The sequence below is a fragment of the Penicillium manginii genome (genome assembly GCF_028828005.1).
Source record: "Penicillium manginii strain IBT 31320 chromosome Unknown utg000007l:1.0-2284322.0:1.0-2285126.0, whole genome shotgun sequence".
NCBI classification, from domain to species: Eukaryota; Fungi; Ascomycota; class Eurotiomycetes; order Eurotiales; family Aspergillaceae; genus Penicillium; species Penicillium manginii.
The window spans coordinates 518778-541349 of record NW_026643108.1 but is presented as its reverse complement, the minus strand read 5'-3'; the positions used below and the strand labels follow the sequence as shown (position 1 = coordinate 541349).

General features: G+C 50.0%; 9 protein-coding genes across 9 annotated transcripts; all 9 read left to right on the top strand.

Moving 5' to 3' along the window:
• Positions 1 to 69: 69 nt before the first annotated feature.
• On the top strand, positions 70 to 1827 carry N7533_010126 (uncharacterized protein; the record flags this gene model as incomplete). Its single annotated transcript, XM_057106776.1, has 1 exon — positions 70 to 1827. The coding sequence occupies one exon, from the start codon at positions 70 to 72 to the stop codon at positions 1825 to 1827; it is 1758 nt and encodes a 585-aa protein (XP_056955993.1).
• Positions 1828 to 2630: 803 nt separating this feature from the next.
• N7533_010125 (DNA-directed RNA polymerase III subunit C31) lies at positions 2631 to 3536 on the top strand (the record flags this gene model as incomplete). The annotated part of the gene is made up of 3 exons (XM_057106775.1): positions 2631 to 2732; positions 2833 to 3091; positions 3157 to 3536. The coding sequence occupies 3 exons, from the start codon at positions 2631 to 2633 to the stop codon at positions 3534 to 3536; spliced, it is 741 nt and encodes a 246-aa protein (XP_056955992.1).
• A 922-nt stretch (positions 3537 to 4458) lies between these two features.
• N7533_010124 (class I SAM-dependent methyltransferase) lies at positions 4459 to 5541 on the top strand (the record flags this gene model as incomplete). The annotated part of the gene is made up of 1 exon (XM_057106774.1): positions 4459 to 5541. One exon carries the CDS (start codon positions 4459 to 4461, stop codon positions 5539 to 5541), a length of 1083 nt encoding a protein of 360 aa, XP_056955991.1.
• Positions 5542 to 5779: 238 nt separating this feature from the next.
• On the top strand, positions 5780 to 7861 carry tah18 (NAPDH-dependent diflavin reductase; the record flags this gene model as incomplete). The annotated part of the gene is made up of 4 exons (XM_057106773.1): positions 5780 to 5929; positions 5996 to 6171; positions 6227 to 6325; positions 6376 to 7861. 4 exons carry the CDS (start codon positions 5780 to 5782, stop codon positions 7859 to 7861), a joined length of 1911 nt encoding a protein of 636 aa, XP_056955990.1.
• A 452-nt stretch (positions 7862 to 8313) lies between these two features.
• On the top strand, positions 8314 to 9376 carry N7533_010122 (electron transfer flavoprotein subunit beta/FixA family protein; the record flags this gene model as incomplete). Its single annotated transcript, XM_057106772.1, has 3 exons — positions 8314 to 8364; positions 8562 to 9219; positions 9294 to 9376. The coding sequence occupies 3 exons, from the start codon at positions 8314 to 8316 to the stop codon at positions 9374 to 9376; spliced, it is 792 nt and encodes a 263-aa protein (XP_056955989.1).
• Positions 9377 to 11413: 2037 nt separating this feature from the next.
• On the top strand, positions 11414 to 13384 carry N7533_010121 (lipid-binding SYLF domain-containing protein; the record flags this gene model as incomplete). Its single annotated transcript, XM_057106771.1, has 1 exon — positions 11414 to 13384. One exon carries the CDS (start codon positions 11414 to 11416, stop codon positions 13382 to 13384), a length of 1971 nt encoding a protein of 656 aa, XP_056955988.1.
• A 1241-nt stretch (positions 13385 to 14625) lies between these two features.
• Positions 14626 to 16306, top strand: N7533_010120 (cytochrome P450; the record flags this gene model as incomplete). The annotated part of the gene is made up of 4 exons (XM_057106770.1): positions 14626 to 14827; positions 14894 to 15849; positions 15915 to 16081; positions 16135 to 16306. 4 exons carry the CDS (start codon positions 14626 to 14628, stop codon positions 16304 to 16306), a joined length of 1497 nt encoding a protein of 498 aa, XP_056955987.1.
• Positions 16307 to 16786: 480 nt separating this feature from the next.
• On the top strand, positions 16787 to 17360 carry N7533_010119 (YbhB/YbcL family Raf kinase inhibitor-like protein; the record flags this gene model as incomplete). Its single annotated transcript, XM_057106769.1, has 2 exons — positions 16787 to 16907; positions 16957 to 17360. 2 exons carry the CDS (start codon positions 16787 to 16789, stop codon positions 17358 to 17360), a joined length of 525 nt encoding a protein of 174 aa, XP_056955986.1.
• Positions 17361 to 17850: 490 nt separating this feature from the next.
• On the top strand, positions 17851 to 20171 carry N7533_010118 (putative poly(ADP)-ribose polymerase PARP; the record flags this gene model as incomplete). Its single annotated transcript, XM_057106768.1, has 8 exons — positions 17851 to 17926; positions 17990 to 18121; positions 18172 to 18465; positions 18516 to 18689; positions 18739 to 18919; positions 19090 to 19358; positions 19410 to 19492; positions 19560 to 20171. The coding sequence occupies 8 exons, from the start codon at positions 17851 to 17853 to the stop codon at positions 20169 to 20171; spliced, it is 1821 nt and encodes a 606-aa protein (XP_056955985.1).
• Positions 20172 to 22572: the final 2401 nt, after the last annotated feature.

Sequence of the window (22572 nt, the reverse complement as noted above, 5' to 3'; positions counted from 1 at the left end):
CCGCCGGATGTTTTTCTCTCCAAAAGGTTCAAAGGCCAAGGTCCCTTGACATCAACTCTACTTCCTACCATGGCTATTCCTACTTCTTTTGATGCGGTCAAGTTGCACCTGGAAAAAGTCCAGCAGGATCCATCTACCCCACTCGATGTTTCTCTGATCGACCGATTAAAGCTTCAACTTATCCACGGAGTTGACACCACAGTCCCCGCTACTCTCTTATCTACGATATCAGCTTTACTGCCTGTGTTGCAGGAAGATCCGACACCTCTCACTACTCTTGCTATCAAAGCTACGAGTTATTTTAGCTTCGCCGATCTGCGTTCCATCCAGCCACCCATTAATCTCATCGCTGGCTTCAAAGCCCCTTCTGAGCCGGTTAACCTTCTCGCCTTGTCTTTGTTGAGCAAAGCAGGACAAAGACCTAGCGATGCTGCTATAGTCGCAGGTGATCCAAGCCTCGTTTCCTCTCTGGTGGAATTATGGCTGTCGACCTCCTCTACTTCGGTTGCTCAAGCGGCCCTCGAGACATTGTGGACCCTATTGGAGGCCGATCTGGCCGGCCCCCTCGACATGGCCGAACATGATCCCGCCGGGGAAGAGGGACATGCTGGTCAAGGTCTCATGTGGAGAAGGGTATTCACTGACAAAGATGTATATGCTCTTTTATTCGGTCTCTGCAGCCTCCAGGACGGTGCACCCGGCGATTTGACGAAGCGTGAGCGGACCTTGGCCCAAGGAAGGTTGATGAGCTTCCTAGTGAAAGCCGGTCGTATCCGTTGGGATATCATTTCCAAATCTCACATATCAGATATTGAGGCTCAATATAACAGCCAAAGCCTGGTTCACTTCGCCGCGAGTCAAATGGTCGACCGGGGCGACGTCCTAATGCATATGACTCTATTGGGATTCTTCCGCGACCTGCTGGAACTCGAAGCGCCCGGGTTATCTGCTCGAACCTATGTTCACTCCGGGTCAACGTTCTCATCTCCAGCTCTCGACTTCCTCATTTCAGAAAAGCGCCATTCTCAGATACTGGAATATTACCTTGATGATTCCAAGCTTGATCCAGTGGATCAGATCTACCTTTCTGGTCCGGTCATGGCTTACGTGGCGAGATATGCCGAATTCTACCCCAACCACCTACTTCAAAACCCGTCTACCCTTCTCGACGGCATTATTTCGCGTATTTCACGGGCCCTTGCTATCCCAACTGCACAGTGGGCTCATGGTGAAGCTCCCACTGGTCACATGGCTATCCTTGCCTGTCTGCCTCGAGTTCTACTCATTGAAGCTGGAAAGCACGGTGCAAATCCTCTGTTGAGCATCCCGTCTAATCCTCCCAATGGAGAGGCTTTAGATGTGCTGGGTAAGGTCTTCCAGGGACCGTCCCGAACTCACGACTCGGATTCAATGGATTTGAACACCTCGGGCCAAACTCCAACCGACTGGCACCATGAGGCGGCTGCGGCTCGAATCCTTTACTTCCTTTATCTCAATGAGCACTCGACATTCTGGAATGATGTTGTCAACGCCGCGGATGTCCTCGTTATGAAGGATGTTGCCCTCTCTGCGATCGCTTTCATGAATTCTATTGTCAAGGCTAACTGGCAACCGTTGCCCCCTGCATCGCACGCCTCTGGAGCCTCATCTCGTTTCAGACTCCCATCAGAAGAGAGTCTGGGACAACTCTCTCCCGCTGCAAGTGGACTTCTTCCTCTTTCTGGTCCTTGGGCCGTTCTCACCCCACCCGCCTTGACCACGCTCCTCCCTTACCTGTTCAAGCCCCCCTCGATCATACGCGGAGTTTGTAGGAGGAGGTGCTGGTGATTCCCAAAATGCCGTTTGGAAGGTGGCTACGGCAAAGCATGAAGTTCTCGTGGCACTCCACGATAAGCTCCGAGAAAGTGGGGGGGCAGATGGAAGGATTCGAGGATATCCTGCGAACACTACGACAGCGGGTGAACGAAGGGCCCATGGGACCAGTGCAGGCCGGCTCCACTCAGGTTGAAACCGTGGGGATGTAATGAGTGAGTATATGGAATGAGCAAGAATAGAATCATATTTAATGTTCTAATAGTCAAACGGGTACAAACGTCGATTGTGCAGCCAAGACGGATGGATACCTGGGAAACTAAAATATATGGAGTTTCTTACTAAATATGGAGCAAACAGTCACCTGAAAGACAATGATAGATTCACCGCATTGGAGCGGTTAGGTGCAATACCAGTAGCTTTGTGATTAGACGCTTGGTTGAGAACAGGGCTAAGTTTGACCTGGCAAACGCAGTCGTTAGGAGGCAGGTCAATGTGACAGATAGGGTTGAAAATGGTAGGAAGCTCCAAATTTGAAACCATATATTCAACAAATGGTCACAAACCTATGATCATTTTAACCCACGTTGCTACTAGTATTACTAGATAAATGTCTAAGTAGAAGAAAGTGGAGAAGAGCCTCGCATTTGCCCTATCCTAGGGTAGATGCGGGGCAGGGCGGTGAGTCGGCGAGTCGGCGGGCTGGCGGTATTTTTCTTTCAGTGAGCCTCGATCTTGCATCATGACATTGACATGACATGACACGAAGATAGCTCCCCCCCCACTTTTCGAACTGAATTGGCTGTTTGGAAAGAACGATGTCGCGATTCTCAAAAGGGAAGCGGCTACCCGGCGCAGAGTTCACTTGGGACGCCGACCCTGGTGGTCAGCCTGACACTGCGCCAACACCTCTTTACCCGGTAGGTCCTTTGTTCAAGCTCGGCAACCCAGCTCTACTCAAGTCTCTCGAGCTTGTCTCTGCTTCTCGTCTTCGATATGGTCCCTGACAATCTATGGAAGGATTATGTTGTCCCTCTCGCTCGCAAACTTAGCCCGAGGGAGCAGACCTCAACCGATTACTACCGCAGCCTGCGCGAACGCCACCGCGAGGGACCTTATTACTCCGTGATCGACGTCTCTTCCTCCAATTCGAAGAAAGGCAGTAGCACCCGTGCCAATTTCGACCCTTTCCATGGCATGCCCTCCTATGCTGGTCGATACCAAAAGAAAAGGCGGACCGTCCCCAAGATTGCTGGTGCCCGCGTCCCTGGTGATTACGGTAGGTTCCACCTTTCAATGACCCCCCAATTATAAATATCGTCTCTTATGCTGATCCTTCGCTAGAAACTCGATTCTTTCCCCGCAGCCTCTGGCAGACCATCCGTCCTGACTTCCGACCCGATGCCCCCGTCGACGGCTTCAAGCCTGCAATGACCGTAGCCGGTATGAAGCGCGGTTTCGAAGATGACGAAGATGACGCCGCTCAGCCGTCGAAGAAGGGGGCAGCTGATGGCGACGAGGAAGAGGGCGATGAAGATGGAGATGAAGGCGAGCTACTCGAGGGAGACGAGGATGCTCAAGAAGAAATCTCCGACAATGAATTCGACTCCGAGGACGACGACGGTGGTGACTACAATGCCGAGAAGTACTTCGAGGACGGCGGCGATGATATGGATGACGATGGACTGGGTGATGGGGGTGGCGGTGGTGAAGAGGATTTCTAGAAGCACGGACTTAGATACCCTTTCTTTTCTGCTCCGCGCGTGCTTTTCCTTTTTATTTTCCTTTTCTTCCTTGCTCTTGTTTTTAGCGTGTTCACTTGGACCTTGGGTCTTTTTTGATCTGCATTGGCCAGGCGGGTGGTGTTTTCAGTCATTACGCTCTTGTGAGCATTGCAGCTACAACGTTAGAATCTACCGAATGTACTGTCTCGATATTCCTGGCATTCTCTAACTTCAGAAAACAAGGCCTTCTCAACAGGGACTTGCAGATAGTTCCTCAATCACCACATGGGCCTGTGACCAGCACCAGTCTGATGCGACCACCTGGACACTTCAAATTATATGACAAGAGCTCACGTACTTGTACCAAGGAACTTTTAGCGGGGTTCAAGTTTGAGGACAACGGGCTTGAGCGTATTAAGATAGCCAACTATATCCTCCAAGGCTCTTACCATTTCGATACAAGGCTCGGCGGAGAAGAACTCCGTCATGTATCGCCAGCACAGCAGTGTGGATGCACGTCGGGATTAATATACAGAACTTTGTTTTGGCTTCACACGTTTTTAACATCATTCCCTGTACAAATCGATATTTGACTGGCAGAAAGATAGGTGGGGCCATATGAATGGAGAAAAAAATTCATCTTTCATTGGACAAGTGGATATACTAGGTTATACGGTATCGTCGCGGTCCGCCATGGGGCAACTTTTTTGGGGAGACTACACCAGCCCACACTCTGAATTTAGAGAAGATCATCAGTGCTAGTTCTTCAAACAGAAAGTACCGTCACGTTCGCTTAACGTGGCGCAATCCTCTTTGGGATCCTTCGTGTCTTGAACTCTCTTCAACCTCATACTTAAGACCTTGTCTTCCCCGACAGAGCCAGGCCAAACCACGATCCCATCCGACCGCCCGGATTCCCATCATGGCCGACGATGCGCCGATTGCCGTGGACCCAAACATCTATCTGAATCATCAAGATGATGACTGGCAATCCGAGACCACTTCAATTGGGTCTTCGATATATAAGGGCATCATAGAGAATGGCAGACGATACCAGACCCTGAAAAACGAGTACTGCTACCCTTCCGATGAACAGCAGTTCGAGACCTACGAAGCGACACACCTTGCAGCCCTTGTCGCAGATTCAGGCCGAACGAATCCGCTCTTCCAAGCGCCCCTCGGCTCTTCGCCAAAGAACATCCTTGATATCGGCACTGGAAAGGGTTCCTGGGCCATCGATGTTGCCGATATGTTTCCCGACACAACCGTTCGCGGCGTCGACCTGTTTCCACCTCCCGTCACCTGGATGCCTCCCAACTGCATTCTCGAGGTAGACGATATCCTACACGAGTGGACCTGGCGCGAAAAGTTCGATCTTATCCACCTTCGCGTTATACAGTGTGCTTTCACCCCTCAAGAGACTGCGCAGTTGATGAAGCAATGCTATGATAATCTCGAGCCCGGTGGCTGGATTGAGCATCTTGAGCTCCACCCAAATATATACTGCGATGATGATAGCATTCCGAAGGATAACCTTCTCTTTAGCGTTGGACCTACCTGGGATGCAGCCGGTGATGAGTCCGGAAGACCGATGAACATCATCGAAACAATGCGGGAATCGATCGAAAAGGCTGGATTCATCGATGTCCACGAAATAAATGCTAAGTGGCCTCTTGGACCGTGGCCTAAGGAAAAAACAATGAAAGAGCTTGGTTTGATCAACCTCCAGCACTGGCTAACTGGTTTAGAGGGATATGCGATGCACTTATTCACCAAGTATGGAAAGCCCGTCCCGTGGACCTCGGAGGAAGTGCAGGTTTATATCGCGGGGATTAGAAAGGAGTTGCTGAATCCTCGTCATCATCCCTACCAACGTGCTAGGAGAATTTGGGCTAGGAAACCATTTCCCAGTGAGGAGGCTAAGAACTTGAAGACTGTTGAGATTAAGAAGGAGGAGACCGCCGAGAGACCCGTTCAAGTCAAAGTCGAAGTCGGACAAGACTGAGACATTTCGTCTTCCATCTTAACTGTATTTTACATGGTTGTCTTTGTATGAGAACCAATCATATTACTAGTACTCATTAATAAAATTGCCTTGACTATGTATTCTAGAATACTTTGTAGTAAATACCGGATTCTTCAAGCCGGAGCTGAGACCGGCGATGTGTGATGACGTCAGCCAGCGAGATCGGCAACTGGCAATTTTGAGATGCGGAGGGGCATTCAAACAACAAATCACCAGAATGGCCTCGGGTCCCGATCAGACGCGGTCAGCGCTGATTCTCTATGGATCCGAGACTGGGAATGCACAGGAGGTTGCAGAAGAATTGGGCTCTCTAGCTGAGCGGTTGCGTTTTGCGACGCAAGTCTGCGAGTTGAACCAGTCGTCGCCAGTAAGTATTGACAAAGGAGCTCGGTAGAATTGTTTTGATACTGACTGGTGAGCCGTCACTGAATAGGACGTGCTTGCTTCCTTCACTGTCATCATCTTCGTCATCTCCACCACTGGTCAAGGTGACCTACCGGCGAACTCGCGCAAGTTCTGGAAGTCGCTGCTGTTGAAGAAACTCCCCGCGACATACCTCAGCGGGGTCAATTTTACAACCTTCGGATTGGGGGATAGCTCATATCCAAAGTGAGTGCTATAGGACTTGGTGAATATGTAACTAAAGCTAAACTGGGATTTCCAGGTTCAACTGGGCAGTCCGAAAGCTCTATAAACGGCTGGTCCAATTGGGTGCCAATGATATCTATCCAACTGGCGAGGCAGACCAGCAACATCCCGAGGGGTAAGACCATCCAGGATACTGCATCTTCATGGCTAATCACCTTGTGGCAGACTTGAAGGAACCTTTATCCCATGGGCAACAGACTTTCGAAAGCATCTACTGGGTCGACACCCTCTTGCGCCCGGAGAGCACCCTATTCCAGATGATGTCCAACTACCACCGAAATGGGTATTACATTTGAAGGACGACTCATCCGCCCCTCCGGAGGCAGGACATCCTGCTGCAGCAGCTGATATGGACGAATATCCAGGCTTGACTGATTTGGACAATGACGCCCGACCTCTACCCGACACATTTACTTCAACCTTGACTGAGAACCGAAGAGTGACTCCAAAGAACCATTGGCAAGATGTGCGAAGGATAGCTTTGACCATTCCCGAATCCGTCAACTACGTACCTGGCGACATGATCGCAATAACCCCGAAATCTTCCCCCAAGGACGCACAAATACTCATCGACTTGATGGGATGGAACGAGCAGGCCGATAAACCAATCTCCCTTGTTCCTACAGGAGAGTCAACCGCTGCTTCACCGATCCCCGGTGTCGAGTCGTACTCAAACCTAACTCTTCGCACCCTCCTCACCGACTACCTCGACGTTCGTGGAATACCCCGCCGTGGATTTTTCTCCTCCGTCGCTCATTACACAGACAACGAGCTGCATAAAGAAAGGCTCCTGGAATTTACAAACCCGGAATACTTGGATGAACTATGGGACTACACCACACGACCTCGCCGCAGTATCATCGAAGTCCTGCACGAGTTTGACTCGGTGAAAATCCCCTGGCAACACGCTGTTTCTGTCCTTCCTGTAATGCGAGCCCGACAGTTCAGCATCGCTAGTGGCGGAGAGCGCAAGAGAACAGCAGACGGCAAGACACAGTTCGAGCTTCTCATCGCCATCGTGAAATACCAAACCGTGATCAAGCGCATCCGCGAGGGTGTGTGCACCAAGTATATCTCCACCCTTCGACCTGGCAGCACACTTCGCATCCAGCTACAACCAGGCGGTCTCAACTCCTCCCAACAGCAACTAACGGCATCAAACATCCTGATCGGCCCAGGAACAGGAATTGCTCCGCTCCGTTCAATGCTCTGGGAAAAGGCAGCTCTAGTCCAAGCCTTCCGCAACCAAAACCCAGGCGTAGCACCTCCAATTGGGCCCACCGTTCTCCTCTACGGCGGTCGTAATCGAACTTCAGACTTTTTCTTCGAAGAGGAATGGGGGCATCTCAGCACGCTGATCCCGCTGCAGGTGCTCACGGCGTTTTCGCGGGACCAGCCTCAAAAGGTCTATGTGCAAGACACTGTGCGCCAGAATTTTGGACTGTTCTTCCGTCTTCTTCACGATATGCAAGGATCGGTGTATATCTGTGGTTCATCAGGGAAGATGCCCCAGGCTGTACGAGAGGCGCTCATTGAAGCTTTTCAGAATGGGGATGGAGGGCCGGTACCGGGGCCATACAACCGGTCGCAGGCGGAGGAGTATTTGATTGGGATGGAGAAGAGTGGGCGGTACAAACAGGAGACTTGGTGAGATTAGAACTTAAGAAGGGGAATCATACATAGAACAATACATTCATCACTGACATAAATTGAAGTGTATTTTGGTTAGTTACGAGACCTGACTAGTTTGTATTTTAGATCTACATCTGGCACATGTTAAAGATGTAGCGCAATCACGAGCCAGGCCACCATCATGGAAATACACGCCAAAAAACTATGGTCAGAAATAACAAGCACATACTTAGTACTATGTGAGGCTTATCAAAACAATACTCTTACAATCACCCAAGTAAATCACCGGCTATATGCAGCAAGGCATAACCTCGGTTGGCGGAGGTGGTGTGAAGAGGGCTATACTCGGGCCGCGTCGGCGTTTTCAAGGGCTTGGCACTCCGTCACCGCAGTCCTCATCTCTTCTCGGTCCCTCGCTTGCTATCTCGACTCATTAACTCCCCATTCACCAACCCAAAGCTCGAGTTCACCATGAGCGCCTTGCGCATTCTAGTTCCCATCAAGCGGGTTATCGACTATGCGGTCAGTCCCCCCCCCAAAGCAAATCCGAGACGATTGGCCGCCGACCGTACTCGGAGAGAGCACAGCACAGCAAACGGAGCATTCGTGCTCGTGCTCGTGCTCGTGCTCATGCTCATACCCATGCTCATACACACACTCGCTCGTGTTCCAACTACATCTACACTCACAAACAAAAACTAAATATTCTTCCCGACTAGGTCAAACCCCGCATCAACAAGGCCCAAACGGGCGTCGAAACCACGGGCGTCAAGCACTCAATGAACCCATTCGACGAACTCTCCGTCGAAGAAGCCGTCAGCCTCCGCCAACGCGGCGAAGACAACAGCAGCCCCATGAAAGTCGAGAACATCCTCGCCCTCTCCGCCGGCGGACCCAAAACGCCCGACGTCCTCCGCACCGCCATGGCCATGGGCGCCGACCGAGCCTTCCACATCGACGTCCCCGACGCAAACGGCAGCCCCGAACCCCTAACCATCGCTAAGATGCTGCGCGGTGTCGTGGAGAAGGAGAACATCAACCTCGTTCTTCTGGGCAAGCAGGCTATTGACGGCGACCAGGGCCAGACCGGTCAAATGCTGGCTGGTCTGTTGGGCTGGCCGCAGGCGACGCAGGCTAGTAAGGTCGAGATTAAGGATGCAGAGGGTACGGTCGAGGTCACGCACGAGGTGGATGGTGGTGTTGAGACTTTGCGCGCTAAGCTGCCTCTCGTTATCACTACTGATTTGCGACTGAATACGCCCCGCTACGCCAGTCTGCCGAATATCATGAAGGCGAAGAAGAAGCCGCTGGAGAAGAAGACTCTCGCCGACTTTGGCGTTGAGGATACGCGGCGGTTGAAGACTGTTAAGGTGACTGGTATGTATACTCTTCCCCCCCGGTGTTGCTGTTGCATGAGGGAACTTGGACTAATTTGATATTTCCTCTTTCAGAACCTCCCCCACGCAAGGGTGGTGGTAAGGTCGAGGATGTCGATGGCCTTGTCTCCAAGCTGAAGGAGCTTGGTGCTCTCTAGTGTGTTGTGATAGGGTTAGCCTTGGATGAAAAGGGGCGCCTGAGTTCTGTGTTTCTATACCACCCATCTGTGTTGCTAGACTTTGTCTCGGCTGCGAATTGCGCATAAACTAAACTTACTCCGTAAATGAAAGATATATCGAATTTTAAGAGATCCCAGCCCGATCCCAGCCGCGGGATCGTCCGGTAGTTGCTATTTATGTACTGAATAGGGAAGATGTGGTGATTATCCTTTCAAGTTGAAGAACCCAGGCGATTCAGGCCGACCAGAGTGAACTGTGCTGGTGTGGGTTATTTCCGATTGGATGTGTGAGGGGTGATGGTGAGAATGATCCTATTGGTCTGTCAGATCAATAGATCAATAGTGCGGGAGCTTGGGTGAAGATGGACTTGGAGTCGGGGAATTATTGAGTCCTGTGCAACACCCATCCTCGACGATGAAAAATGTACAGGTGAAGTCATTGCCGTGAACAATTGGTTCACCTGGCTAGTTCGGGCGTGTTCCCTGTATGTACAGATACTTATGCAGAGCTAGTGTGGGTTGCAGGAGGTCTGCAGCTCCGGGTTCCTTACGCAAGTCCTCGTTGCTTTTTTAAATGAAATGATAGGCCAATCGGGGATAGTCCACGTATCAAGTGACAAATTTGGAGTTACGCTGTGCTGTCGAGCGTGAGCACTCTGACCTCATGACGGTCTAAGGAAGAGCATAAGATCGACAAGGTCAGGAGCAGAGATGAAGTTCTACAGAGTGCGTGTAAGATACCTGGGTGATGTAGACAAACAGTATACATGATACTTATAGTATAGACTAGTGATTCTAGATCGGACTGGTCCCCCTCGAGTGGAAACATGGACCCTGCAGTGGCTAGCGTGGCCAACAATGGGATTAGTATAATCCGTAGAGTATACTCCGTATAGGGTAGGGTTGGGAAATAAGAGAGTGCAGCCGATCCGTCTGGATTTGCAAGAAAGCCAAAGACCCTAAATTTCCCCACAGATGAGATCTCGATGCCGAATGGACCAGTGGGTGTCGTCGGGCTTTAATTGCCGGGGCTGAAGCGGTGGGGCAGTGATCTATCGAAAACGCATTCAGCTCAGCTGAACCATGGACTATTGACTATTGACTCGGGTCGGGTGATTTGGAATGTATAGCAAGATGCTCTGTACGGAGTGTACGGAATGAAGAGTAGGAAAGGTCAACAATTACGGAGCACTCCGCAGAGTGGTGCAATATAGTAAAAGCCTATGTATAATACTTGGTATAGGCTGCAGGAATAGTAATAGTAATACTAGATTAATCAGTCAATGACGTCGGCCCGCGCGTTACCATCAAAAATCAGTCTAGAACCAACTTTGACGAACTTCCGTCAGACCCGTGAGGGCTTTGCTTTTTAGCATTGGGCACTCTCATGGTTAAATACTAGTATACTATATGCCCTGGTACCTCGCTATTTTCCTTTCCCCTCTCTGCTTATTTTCACTCTCTGGGATTCTCGGATCCCCAGATCCGCGCTCTCCCACTCTCCCGTAAGCATTCCCATCATCCCATCCAACTCGATTCTATCCCAAAGAAATCCCCGAGATTCCGCCACCCGGCTACTCGGCTTGACTTCACTTTGACTCTTACTTAATTTCTGCCACTGCCACTGCCACAACCACAACCACATTTCCCTCTTTCTATACTAACTTCACCTCTTCCAGCTCTTCCACTCTCTATACTGCACGCAGATCGTCGCATTCCAACGGATCATACATTCCGCCCCACCTCTCAGCATTCCGCATCGTGAAGCATTCTCGGCTGTTCGCAGCGCATCCGCGCATTAGATATATCGTTGGCGCCGAACCTGCTAGACGCGCTTGCTTGCGCTTTTCTCGCACCTGACCGAGGAGTCACAGTCATACTCCCCGCCCACCATGTGGGAAAAAAACGAAACGCTACTCGAAGAAAGGCTTCGACAAGACATGGGACACCATCGATAAGCTCGGCGCTCCCGTCAACCGTCTTTCTAACAAACTGGGCGCAGAAGCCTTCTGGCCCATGGCCATCGATAAAGAAAGCGACAAGGCCGCTCGCATTCTACGCAGCTTCTGCAAGGATGGCTTCTATGCCGCTGAATCGGAAGAATATACCGACGCAGATGGCAAAATCAATCGCCCCAAGGGAAAGCAGCGGGTTGTCAAGAAAATCCCTGCGCAGGTGGTGAAAAATGCAAAGGGCCTGGCCATCTTTACAACCATGCGCACTGGTCTCTGGGTGAGTGGTTCTGGCGGTAGTGGGGTATTGCTGGCTCGGATCCCTGAAACGGGCGAATGGAGCCCGCCCTCAGGAATCATGCTCCACACGGCCGGTATTGGATTCTTGGCTGGCGTTGATATCTATGACTGCGTCGTTGTTATCAATACCTATGAGGCTTTGGAAGGGTTTAAGAAAGTGCGCTGCACTCTCGGTGGAGAAGTCTCCGTCAGCGCCGGCCCGGTTGGTGCCGGAGGTGTCCTCGACTCCGAAGTCCACAAGCGACAGGCTCCGGTCTGGACTTATATGAAGAGTAAAGGACTCTACGCCGGTGTCGCCGTTGACGGAACCATCGTCATCGAACGAACCGACGAGAACGAGAAATTCTACGGCGAACGCATCTCCGTCTCGGATATCCTGGCAGGCAAAGCCCGAAACCCACCAGACTCCCTCCGAACCCTCCACCAAACCATCAAAGCAGCCCAAGGCGACACCGACGTCGATGAAGAAGTGATCCCGCCACCCGGCGAAGCTCCCGGCGATATCAACCTCCAGGACACGGAAGGCTTCGGCGTCCCCGCCGCAGACGATCCGGATCCATACGGAGTGAAGGCATTGGAAGCAGAGGGCCTCTTCATTCGGGAGGCTTCTACAAAAGTAAGAGCATCACCTGAAAACTTCCAATTCAAACCGAGCATAGGCAGTCCTGTCTACGCGACGTTCCGGCGCAGCCTCGACAGCTCGCGAAATAGCTGGCGGGCCAGCGTCCAGAGCTACACTAGTGTGGACCGTGGCACTCAGACTGATGAGGCCCCGCTAACTGCCACCACGTCAGTAAGCCGAGCGTCCTCACGCAGCGCGAAAGAATCCACGGGTATCCCGGTAAGTAACTGGGATGAAGATGCACAATGGGATACTGTACCGATCCACGGAGGGGAGGAGGAAGAGGAGGAAAGGAAGGAAGAGAGGGAGTTAAGCGGAGCCCCGCATAGAGACACCCACGAATCCGACGATGATGTTGAAGTGCACGAGGTGAGCAATGTGGCCGTTTCCAGACCGGAAAGCAAAGCGTCTTCCATTATGGAAGAATCGGATTCCAAGCGCACGTCGCCAACCTTTACCCGCGCCCGTCTGGTCACCATTCCTAAGCGTCCTACGCCTCCTGCTCTGCCTCCACGTCACCCTCGACACACTTGGGGCTCTGGTTCTAGCCGGGAATCACCATCCCCGACAGCTCGCTCGCATTCCACCGAGCCCACCGATGTCGAGTATGAGTCCGTCCACTCCGTCGAGACTGTCCAGAAACCATCGGCCTTGCCCTCCAACGTGAAGATGCTTCAAGCCAACACCGTCCTCCCGGCTGTTGTGAATGAGGACGATGACGATCTTCTCGATGAATCGGAGTCTGAATTCCCCGCCGACAGGGATGAGTTCTTGTCTGCCAACGGCGACGACGACCTGGAGGAAAGCAACACCCCGGTGAAGGATATGACTCCGGCGGCTACGGCAGACTCTGACCGTAAGGAATCAGTCTCTGCCATATCTGCCAAGTCAGGCGACACAATCGAACCCAAGGACGCGGAATTTGCAGAGAAGCTAGATGAATCGCTCTGTCTGGCCGAACTCGAAGACAAAGTCCACGGAGACAAGGCCGAAGGCGAGGCCATCGTCCCTGCTTCTACTGCCACGACCGCCGACTCAGAGGGGACACCCACATCCTCCCATGTCAAGTCCGACAAGCAAGACCTCGCACACATCTCCGCCGATGTTGCGTAATTCCGCCCGGCAAACATCCGGTTCTGTTCCATTTGAATTCGTCACGATTTTCGTTGCTGTATAAAACATGATACCTCGTCCATATGCATTATCTAGGAGTTCGGGTTTGCGGAGGCTGGCAGAGCGCTGATTCTGTCTGGGGTGTGGATTGATTGGGTTAGTTCTGTTGTGTATTTCTTAGCGTCTGCATGAGTGCTGGGAGTTTTTGTATATCCTTTATTACGTCTTATTCTTCAAGTTCCTGCTGCTCGATAAACAGCTGCTATAAAGAATATATACTATATTTCAAGTTGAAGTAGAATTTGACCTGCTGTATGTCAAAAGAGAAATCATAACACACTCTTCGAGAGATTGAACACTTGGGCAACCTTGGATACCTTCCCCCAAGGCTGGAATATCGGCCTCTCGGCTACATCCACCCACCTGGGCACCGCTTCATGTTCATGTTCGGCCAGGCTCAGATAATCTCATCCTAGACCAGCCAATCCCCTGTCTGACAGTTCCGTGACCTAACCGACCTACGCTGTTTGGCCCATGCGAATGTGATGCATTAGCGTACTATATGGTGGCAACGCTAGGAATATTACAATCTGCAGCCAAGTTAACATGCAAATACTCTTTCATTTAGATACCAATCCAACGCAATTACCTGCCTAGGTACCTAGGTACCTAGGCAGGTAAATTGCAATCTGAACTCAGGCTGGAGAATCGACATAGTTTTGGCCAGGCAGTGTACTAACTAGTACATAGTTACTATGTACGAGTACTAGCCCTAATCGACCCACACCTCCACCAACTTGGAAGATCGTCAAGATGCCCGCCCCCCTGAGGGTCAGCACGGCGGTGGTCAAAGTGCAATATTTACTATTTAAAGCCAAGTTCCCGAGGAGATTGTGGTCGAGACGACCTGAAATCCCCGCTTTCATCTCAACTAGCTCCGTCGTGGCGTAAAATGAAAGCTGAATCCATTGGCCGGAAACTGGGCAGACTACCCTTTGATACCCCAACCTGCGTGTCGAGTCACCTATGACAGGCGCATCTGTGTCACAAACGTTCCTCAGTTCCACCGTAATGCGCAACGAAGGGCCTTAGACTCGTGATTATCGTGCGATGGAGCTAGATGGGGGACGAAACGCATTTAAGACGGGAAATACTTGTCCTTCAAATTTCCCTTCGAGTCCCATAACCGTTCTATAACGGCCGTCACTCCAACCCTCACCACAGGTTAAAAGACAACACAAATGGCCGGTTTAGCAGCCTGTGCAATTCTCGGCGGCCTCATCTGGCTGGCCATCCGTAGTATTTATCGACTCTATTTCCATCCACTCAGCCGGTTTCCCGGCCCCAAGTTGGCCGCCATCACAAGCGGATACGAGTGCTACTTCAACGTCGTCAAAAAAGGGTCCTTTGTCTGGGAGCTCGAGCGTCTACATGAAATCTACGGTCCGTAACCCTGTCTCCGACCGAGGATTTTCAGATGTATCTCATCTCATCTCACATTGAACCCAGGCCCCATCATCCGCATAACCCCACGGGAAATCCACATCAAAGACTCAGACTACTACGACGAAATATACGCCGGCGCAGCACGTAAACGTGAAAAGGACGGTCCAGCCGTCCGCCAATTCGACGTAGATGGCAGCGTCTTTGCCGCAATCTCGGCAGAAGTCCACCGCGAACGCCGCGCATCGCTGAACCCATCCTTCTCGAAGCAAGCAATAAGCCAGAATGAGACCGACATCAAGAAACGCCTCGACCAATTCTACCGCCATCTTTCAAAGGCGTGTCAGACAGGTCGGACTATCTCGTTAGACGCGGGGTTCTCGGCGCTAACCACGGATATAATTCTTCACTATGTGTTCGGGTTTGAGAGTGGGAATTTGGAACAGGAGGATTTCAATGAGCATATTCGGGACGGGATCATTCAGCTGTTTACTTCGGCTCATGTTGCTTATTTCTTTCCTTTTGTCCCTGCGATTATGAAGTCGTTGCCGCTTGCGTTGGTTCGAGTGATGAATCCCTTTGCGGTTGCGCTGACGCTTCAGAAGGATGATTTGAGGCAGCGTGTTAGGAAATTTCTTTCCGGACATCACTCGGAGAATGGCTGTGTTATGGAAAAACTTTGCTCGCCAGCTATGCCACCGCATATGTTGGATGTGGAGCGATTGACTGATGAAGGATTCACGATGGCGATTGCTGGTACCGAGACGACTGCTCGGTCTCTTTCACTTGGGGCTTTTCATATTTACACCAATGAGAGGGTTAAGAACAAGCTTCGGGAGGAGCTGAGAACGATAATGCCGACGCCGGAGTCGTGTCCGTCTTGGAACGAACTTGAGCAACTGCCGTATCTTTCTGGGGTTGTTTATGAGGCTCTGCGCGTTTCGACGGGGATTTCTACTCGATCGCCTCGGATTGCGCCGACGGAGACGCTGGTGTATAATGATTATCAAATCCCGCCTGGTGTGAGTGGTGTTGTTCCTCTAGAAACCATTTGTGTTGTGTGATATTAATGTAATGGGACTTTCAGACACTGGTCAGCGAAACACACTTCTTCGTCTTGAATGACCCTGACATCTTCCCCGACCCTGAGGTCTTCGAGCCTGAAAGGTGGATGCGCGCTACAGCCAAGGGTGAACACCTTGGTCGCTACCTGGTGAATTTCTCAAAGGGCTCACGAAATTGTTTGGGAATCAAGTATACTATTCTCGACCCAACCTTTACGGCATCTGCTAATTTTTACACTCTAGTTTAGCCTACGCGGAGTTGTTTATGACAATTGCAACGCTCGTCCGAAGGTTCGATTTGGAGATAGATGAGAGCTCGAAGAAGCAACTCATGTTTGTGCGAGACTTTGGAAACCCATATCCTGATGAGGGTGTTCTTAGTCTGCCTGTTAAAGTCACGGCTAGTATTGATTGAGGTTGGGGATTTCGAGGCAGTACTATTGGCATGAATAGGAGCCTTGTCTATGTCTAAGATGATAGTTCATCTTCTCCCTCATTCACTTTTTTTTTGTATGACTTTGGATTATTGCCGGGTACCTTATTCTTTGGTTACTATTGGAACAATCCTGATCTCAAGCAGGCCGCAACTTGGAACTTTTAGTGCCTACCGAGGAATTCATTGACTGAGCACTGCCTAGTACGGGGAATCTCTTTGGTGTTTTTATTTACCATGTCTATTGTCCAAGCTGAATCATTGTTTTGTCAATCAATTGGAAGTAGAGTACCCTAGAGTAACCTCGAAGTACACGGGTGGGCCCGGATTTAAATTGCTATCGCCGAAAGCTTGACTCGCCCTACTTTCCTACTTTGCTCACTTCCCAGGTGCTCTGTTTTGTTTTCCACACACTCCCACATCGTCGCTTCTTCGCATCATCGCGCTCTCACGAAAATCACCATGCCGACCAACGACCACGTCAAGAAGGCTTTTAGCCTCATTGAGAATGACAAGTCCAAGGTGCTGGGCCTCAAGGCCGGTGACCAGGCTATCCAGCCAGGCCAGTATCTTGCGCGTTCAGGTCCGTATTTCTCTCCCCCCTTGATAACGCTAGACCTGACGAATTCCAGCTGCTCAATCTCCCCCAAACCTGTCGTTTGACGGAGCGGATCCCTCCAAGACGTACCTCGTCGTGAGTCTCGACATCGATGCACCTTTCCCATCTTTCGGTGCTCTGGGACCTATCCTGCATTGGATCCAGCCCGGCGTCAAGGTCACCGATTCTTCGTCCCTTGACACGCGCCAGCCCTTTGTGGCGAACTACATCGGTCCAGCTCCACCTCCTGGCAGCTCCCCTCATCGATACATCTTCTTCCTTTACGAGGAGCCTGAGGGATTCGACTTCAAGAAGCACGCACCCCGAAATGGCAAAAAGCTGGGTAATATGTCTCGCATGCGCTACGACCTAGATTCCTGGGCCGAGCAGGTTGGGCTGGGTCCCGTTGTTGCTTTCAACTATTTCAAAAGCAATTGAAAAGAAGAAGGAAGCGGGAAGGGGAAGCAGGGAAAGGGAAATGGGTCAATTACTTTACTAGGATGCGGAAGATTCTTTTTGTTTTATTTTCAGTTTTATCTTTTTCTGGGGGGATCAAGCTTGCGGGATTGTGTTTCTGGGAAGTTCCTATCCTTTACGCCCATTTAACCAAAGTCCAAAGTGCGGACTGGCATGGGCCACTGCTGCAATTTCATGGTTCATGCCGTTATTTCGCCGTTTGCTTTCATGATAATGTTTGCTTTTGATGAAGTATCATGATGTTATTCATGCTCAGATAACCGGTCTATCTATTACTATGAGAGTATCAATGATATTATTGCCCACAATGAAATCTTTGTAGTAATGGTACATCCATGCAAATGGCCTGGCATTGTCAAGCTAGTTTATTTAACGAGAGCACCAGTTTGAATTTTTATTTTACCATTTCTCATTCCTTTTCCCAGACGTCGCCATCAAATCTACTACTATCATGACTTCACCCGTCCCCTTCTTGACCAATCTAACCATCGCAGTGAGTGGTAATCTCTCTGATGGACAAATGCACAGTATGTACTAGACCGGTTTGGAGTAAAATACCCTCTTGATATTTATTAATATCCTGAATACAGGTGATATTCAGCGTCTAACAGAGCGATATGGTGGAAGATTTGAGGCTCTTGACATTGCCGCTTGCACGCATCTAGTCGCATCACGGAGAGCAGTCGACGTTGAGTTCAAAAAAGGTCTGAACTTTACTCCCTGTCTGAAATATTATGCTTGTCTTAATTACTTACTGGTTCTCTGTACATAGTCAAGGAAGCGTCGGTAACGGAAGGCTTGCAAGTCGTCAGTCAGGACTGGTTTTTCCTGTCTGTTGAGAAAGAAATGCTGCTCGACACCAAGAAATTCTTGCTTGTAAATCCTTTTAAAAGGAAAGGTCAGGCCAAGGCCTCAGATGAGAAACCTCCTGCAAAGCCTCCCGTCAAATCCCCCGATGCATCTCACAAGAAGCCCCTTGCAAGATCCCCTCCGAAGACTCATGCGAAAATCGACGAGAAAAAGCAAGAGCTTAACGCAATCATCGCTGATGCATATGTTGGCCCTAGTAAGCTTGCTCTGATGATCTTGTATTGCATAAAACTAATACCATGACAGAAACTGATCTTGTCGTTTGGTTGGATGCCAACAATTTGATCTGGGATGCTACATTGATCAAAGACAACTCAACCAAGAAGTCAAACGGCACTGTTGCAAGCTACGTGGCTGATATGGACCATTTACAGATTCTCTACAATTTGAAGACGAAGGCCTTCCAGTTTTGGGCTCACGGTGCGCGTCCTTTACGAAACTCAAAATCCCCCCCAGGTTCAGTTTGAAGAATACTTTGAGAAGAAGACTGGTCTTTTATGGGAAAATCGCTGGGACGACCCTAAAGAAGGTCAATACGTCTTTGTGCCTCGCATATTTGAAGACGTTGAAACCGAGGATACCTTCTTTCCAGGGACGGAAAACACGACCAAGCCCTCAGCAGCACCCATCTTCCTTCCGAGGTCTACAAAGTATTGGATGTGATTTTTGACCCCCGTCAAAAACAACACATGTTGGCATCAATCAAGAGAATTTCAGGTGGTAGATTGGTCAATAAGCCATGGCAGATCCGAGCCACTTTACGTGCTGCGCAGTCTCTCTTGGAGAGAGCCAGCGAAATAGCTCTTGATAAGTATCAAAGAAGTGACGAACCCCGTGCCAGACTCCTCCTTGTTCTCGGGAGATGCTATCTGGCGCTGATGTGGAACAACCACCTTGATGCTCCGCCAAAATGGGATTTACCAGCCCATTCAAAGGACAAAAGCTGGCTGAAGCAAGAGAGAGCCGCTCTCGAGCTCTTGCACAATCTATCGTTCTCCCTTGATCTCATGGAAAACTCCACCAAAGTTTCAAAAAATCAAATTCTCAATCGCGCCTATCGAGGGCTCGGTCTGGCGAGCATGACACCTGGTTAGCTCTCTGTCCCGATTGATGATTTCGGCACCACTAATTTTGAAATAGTGAAAGCTGGCACTGCAGAGTATAAGGCACTGGCAAACTTTCTGAGCAGCTCGGTATCCCCCCGGCACAGCTTCTCCGTTGAGGTGCGTTTTTTGAATTCGTTTGAGATTCCAATTATTACAGCCTTCTAACTCGATGGTTTATTTCTAGCCGGTCAACATCTTCAGAATCGAACGCGAGGGGGAGTATGAACGTTTCGAGAGATACCAAAAAGCACACAGTACCCTCGTTGGTGACCGGCGCCTATTATTCCACGGAAGTAGCGCAGTCAACTGGATTGGAATCTTAAGCCAAGGACTGCGAACGAATGCCCAAACACGAGTTACCACGGAAAGCCCAATAAACGGTATTTATTTTGCTGACGTTTCTTCCAAATCGGCTTCGTATTGCCGACACATGCCTGGTGATCCCGGTTCTTGCATGCTTCTGTGTGAGGTTGAAGTGGGCAAGAAGCCACAGGTATGCGATGTGGCGCCTCCTGGCGTTATAAAAGCTATGCATAAGCAGGGCCATATTTCGTACCTCGCCGCGGGGAAGACAGACTACAACAAATGGTGCGATGCCGAAGCTGTGCATCCAAGCCTAGCGGGTGTCCAAATGCCTGATACGCCTAGCGGAAGATCCAATTCGAAGATTGATCCTAAATCCGTGCTCACTTTCTCTTCAGGTCGGTGGAACCACAATGAGTGGGTTGTTTACGATCCGGCTCAAATCCGCCAGAGATACTTTTTTCAATTCAGGACGACCGCTCGGCCAATTTGATGGGGACTATTAGTGCATGAATCATTAAATTCTTCAGCAGGCTATTTGGTAGATACTTTCGAAATGAATTATTGCTCTTCGTACGTTCTTAGAATCTCATCGATGTCGTTGTAACCTATGCATATTCGTACCGTAGAAAACCGACATGTCATCGACAAAGTACTAGTTGATACCAGTTTGTTTTAGCTTTTAACGTCGAGAGTATTGATTCCTTCTTAAAAGGTATCAGCCGGTGGCTGGCCACACCAGGAGCAGACTATACTGACTGACTCCCTAGTCCATTCCAAAGTTTGTGTCTTCGCATCATCGCCCACAAAGCTCCGTACCTACTCTACATAGAGCAGCACGGATTTGAGAACATCTTTCAGGGACGGAAACCAGTCTTCTCCAAATTAGATGGCCTTGACAATAAATTAATGGGGTTGCACGCGTCAAGCCTAGAAGTGCCAGTGGGAGAATGATGACCAAGAGCCGGTGAGCTCTGGCACTTGAACAACACGATATCTTCTCCTAACGATCAGACAAGCCGACACGTTTTATGAAAAAAGCGTGTTCGCATTGATCGAAGGTAGTGTAAGCCCGATAACACGAGATGGCGAGGCATGCGCGAGCACAGAGGCCAAGCCACAGAATTCAAAGATAAGAAAACCAAGGTTTTCCCCAACGGGATAACACATCAACTGGAGCCCAACACTCCCAGAGCATAAAGCTCTTCTTCAACTGGATGATCCTGGAAGATAAACTTCTCAAGCATCTTCCCACTGACATTGAAGTCATATTCAGAGCACGAAGCTCAGAACCAGGAGCCAATGCCATCAGAGCAACGGCAGCCTTGGAAATAAACTCCACAAACATTCTCTCAATGACATTAAAGTCATAATCAGGAATCTCATAAAGAGGATCTCGCAGAGCGTGAAGCTCATCGGGAGCACGAAGATCTTCTGCAAATGGGCCAACCCAGAGGGTACTTTTCCACAGTAGCAAGAAGCTCGTCGGACACATGAAGATAGTCTTCGAGTGGGTCAACCCAGGGGGTACTCTTCCCACGAAAACTGAAACAAGCGGATCACAGAAAGCTCATCCAGGACTCAAGTCTGTTCAATCATGTCAGTCTAGGGGTTTCGTTCGATTCACAAGATCAGGTGTACTCACCACATCCTTCCACGGGCGGTTCACAGGATATCCTGCAACCTTCCTGGGTCGTTTGCTCTCGAACTTCTCTCGGATAGTTCCTCTGGTTCTAGAAAATTTTCATCAGCATCAAGGATCGTGATATTCCCCACTTAGTCTTTCGATTGGATCGATCGTGAAGGATTCGGGGTGGTCTGTCACGTTCGCAGCTTTGGCAGAGACGGGGCCTTGGTCTTTCCTCGAGGGGAGACGCGCGAAGGAAAACACGGGAAAACTCACCCTCAAGTAACAACTCTTCCATCCTCCGCAGAACGTATGATCTTGAAATAAACACCGAGATATTTGAAACACGCTTTCGTGGGCATTTGAGGTGGAGAGGGAAGAAGAAGAGAAGAAGAGGAGGAAAGGAGGAAAGGAGGAAAGGAGGAAAGGGAAGGGAAGGGAAGAGGGAGAAAGGGCAGTCACGCCAGTAGGCTGTCGTCCTTCCTTTTGGGGAACCCTCTCATTTCCATTCACTCGAGACTTTCAATTTCAAAGTTTCCCACGCTCGAGTCATCTGTTTACACAGTACTGGTATTTTTAGTGCACGTCTCTGGTTTGCATTAGGCCTGCAATGTAGCATAGTGCTTTCTCGGATAAGATTGACAACGAAGGCGAGTTCGCATCCTGATTGACTGATTTAAGCCCGTCAATAGGGTCCTCCAGGTACTATTGAGCTTCAGATTTGTGGCCCTGTACTTCAAGATGATCAAGACTTTTTTACCAGCGAATTGGAAAGAGATATCTTGAATTGCGGCCTTCAGGGCTCGGCTTTTGCGGCCGTCAAGAGAATTGCGAGGACTGCGAACAAAGAACTCTGCCGAAGCCATAATGCCATGGCAGAGCTAGACAATTGCCCCCATGTCACACTACAGAATTTGCACAAAGTTCTCTTTCATTGTCTAGGATACTCTAGGAGCTGACCTGCTGTGTGCTTCTTAACAAGACGTTTGTGCCTGAGGCACTTATCAGGTGCTTTGACGGCAAGCGAGCAGCATGCACGAAATAAGTCAGATGTTTTCGTAGCAGCGGCCACACCGCTAGGTATGGTGCTGCTAATCTGAGAGCTACCAGGATTTCCTTTGATTCCGACTAAATTATATGACGTGTCAATGCATTGTCGTTACACAGAGGGTTTCTCAATTATTTTACTATTTAGTGTCTCGGAGCACTGCTTACATTCAACAATTCTTATGTGCGAAACACTGGTGCACGATCAATTGCAACAAAA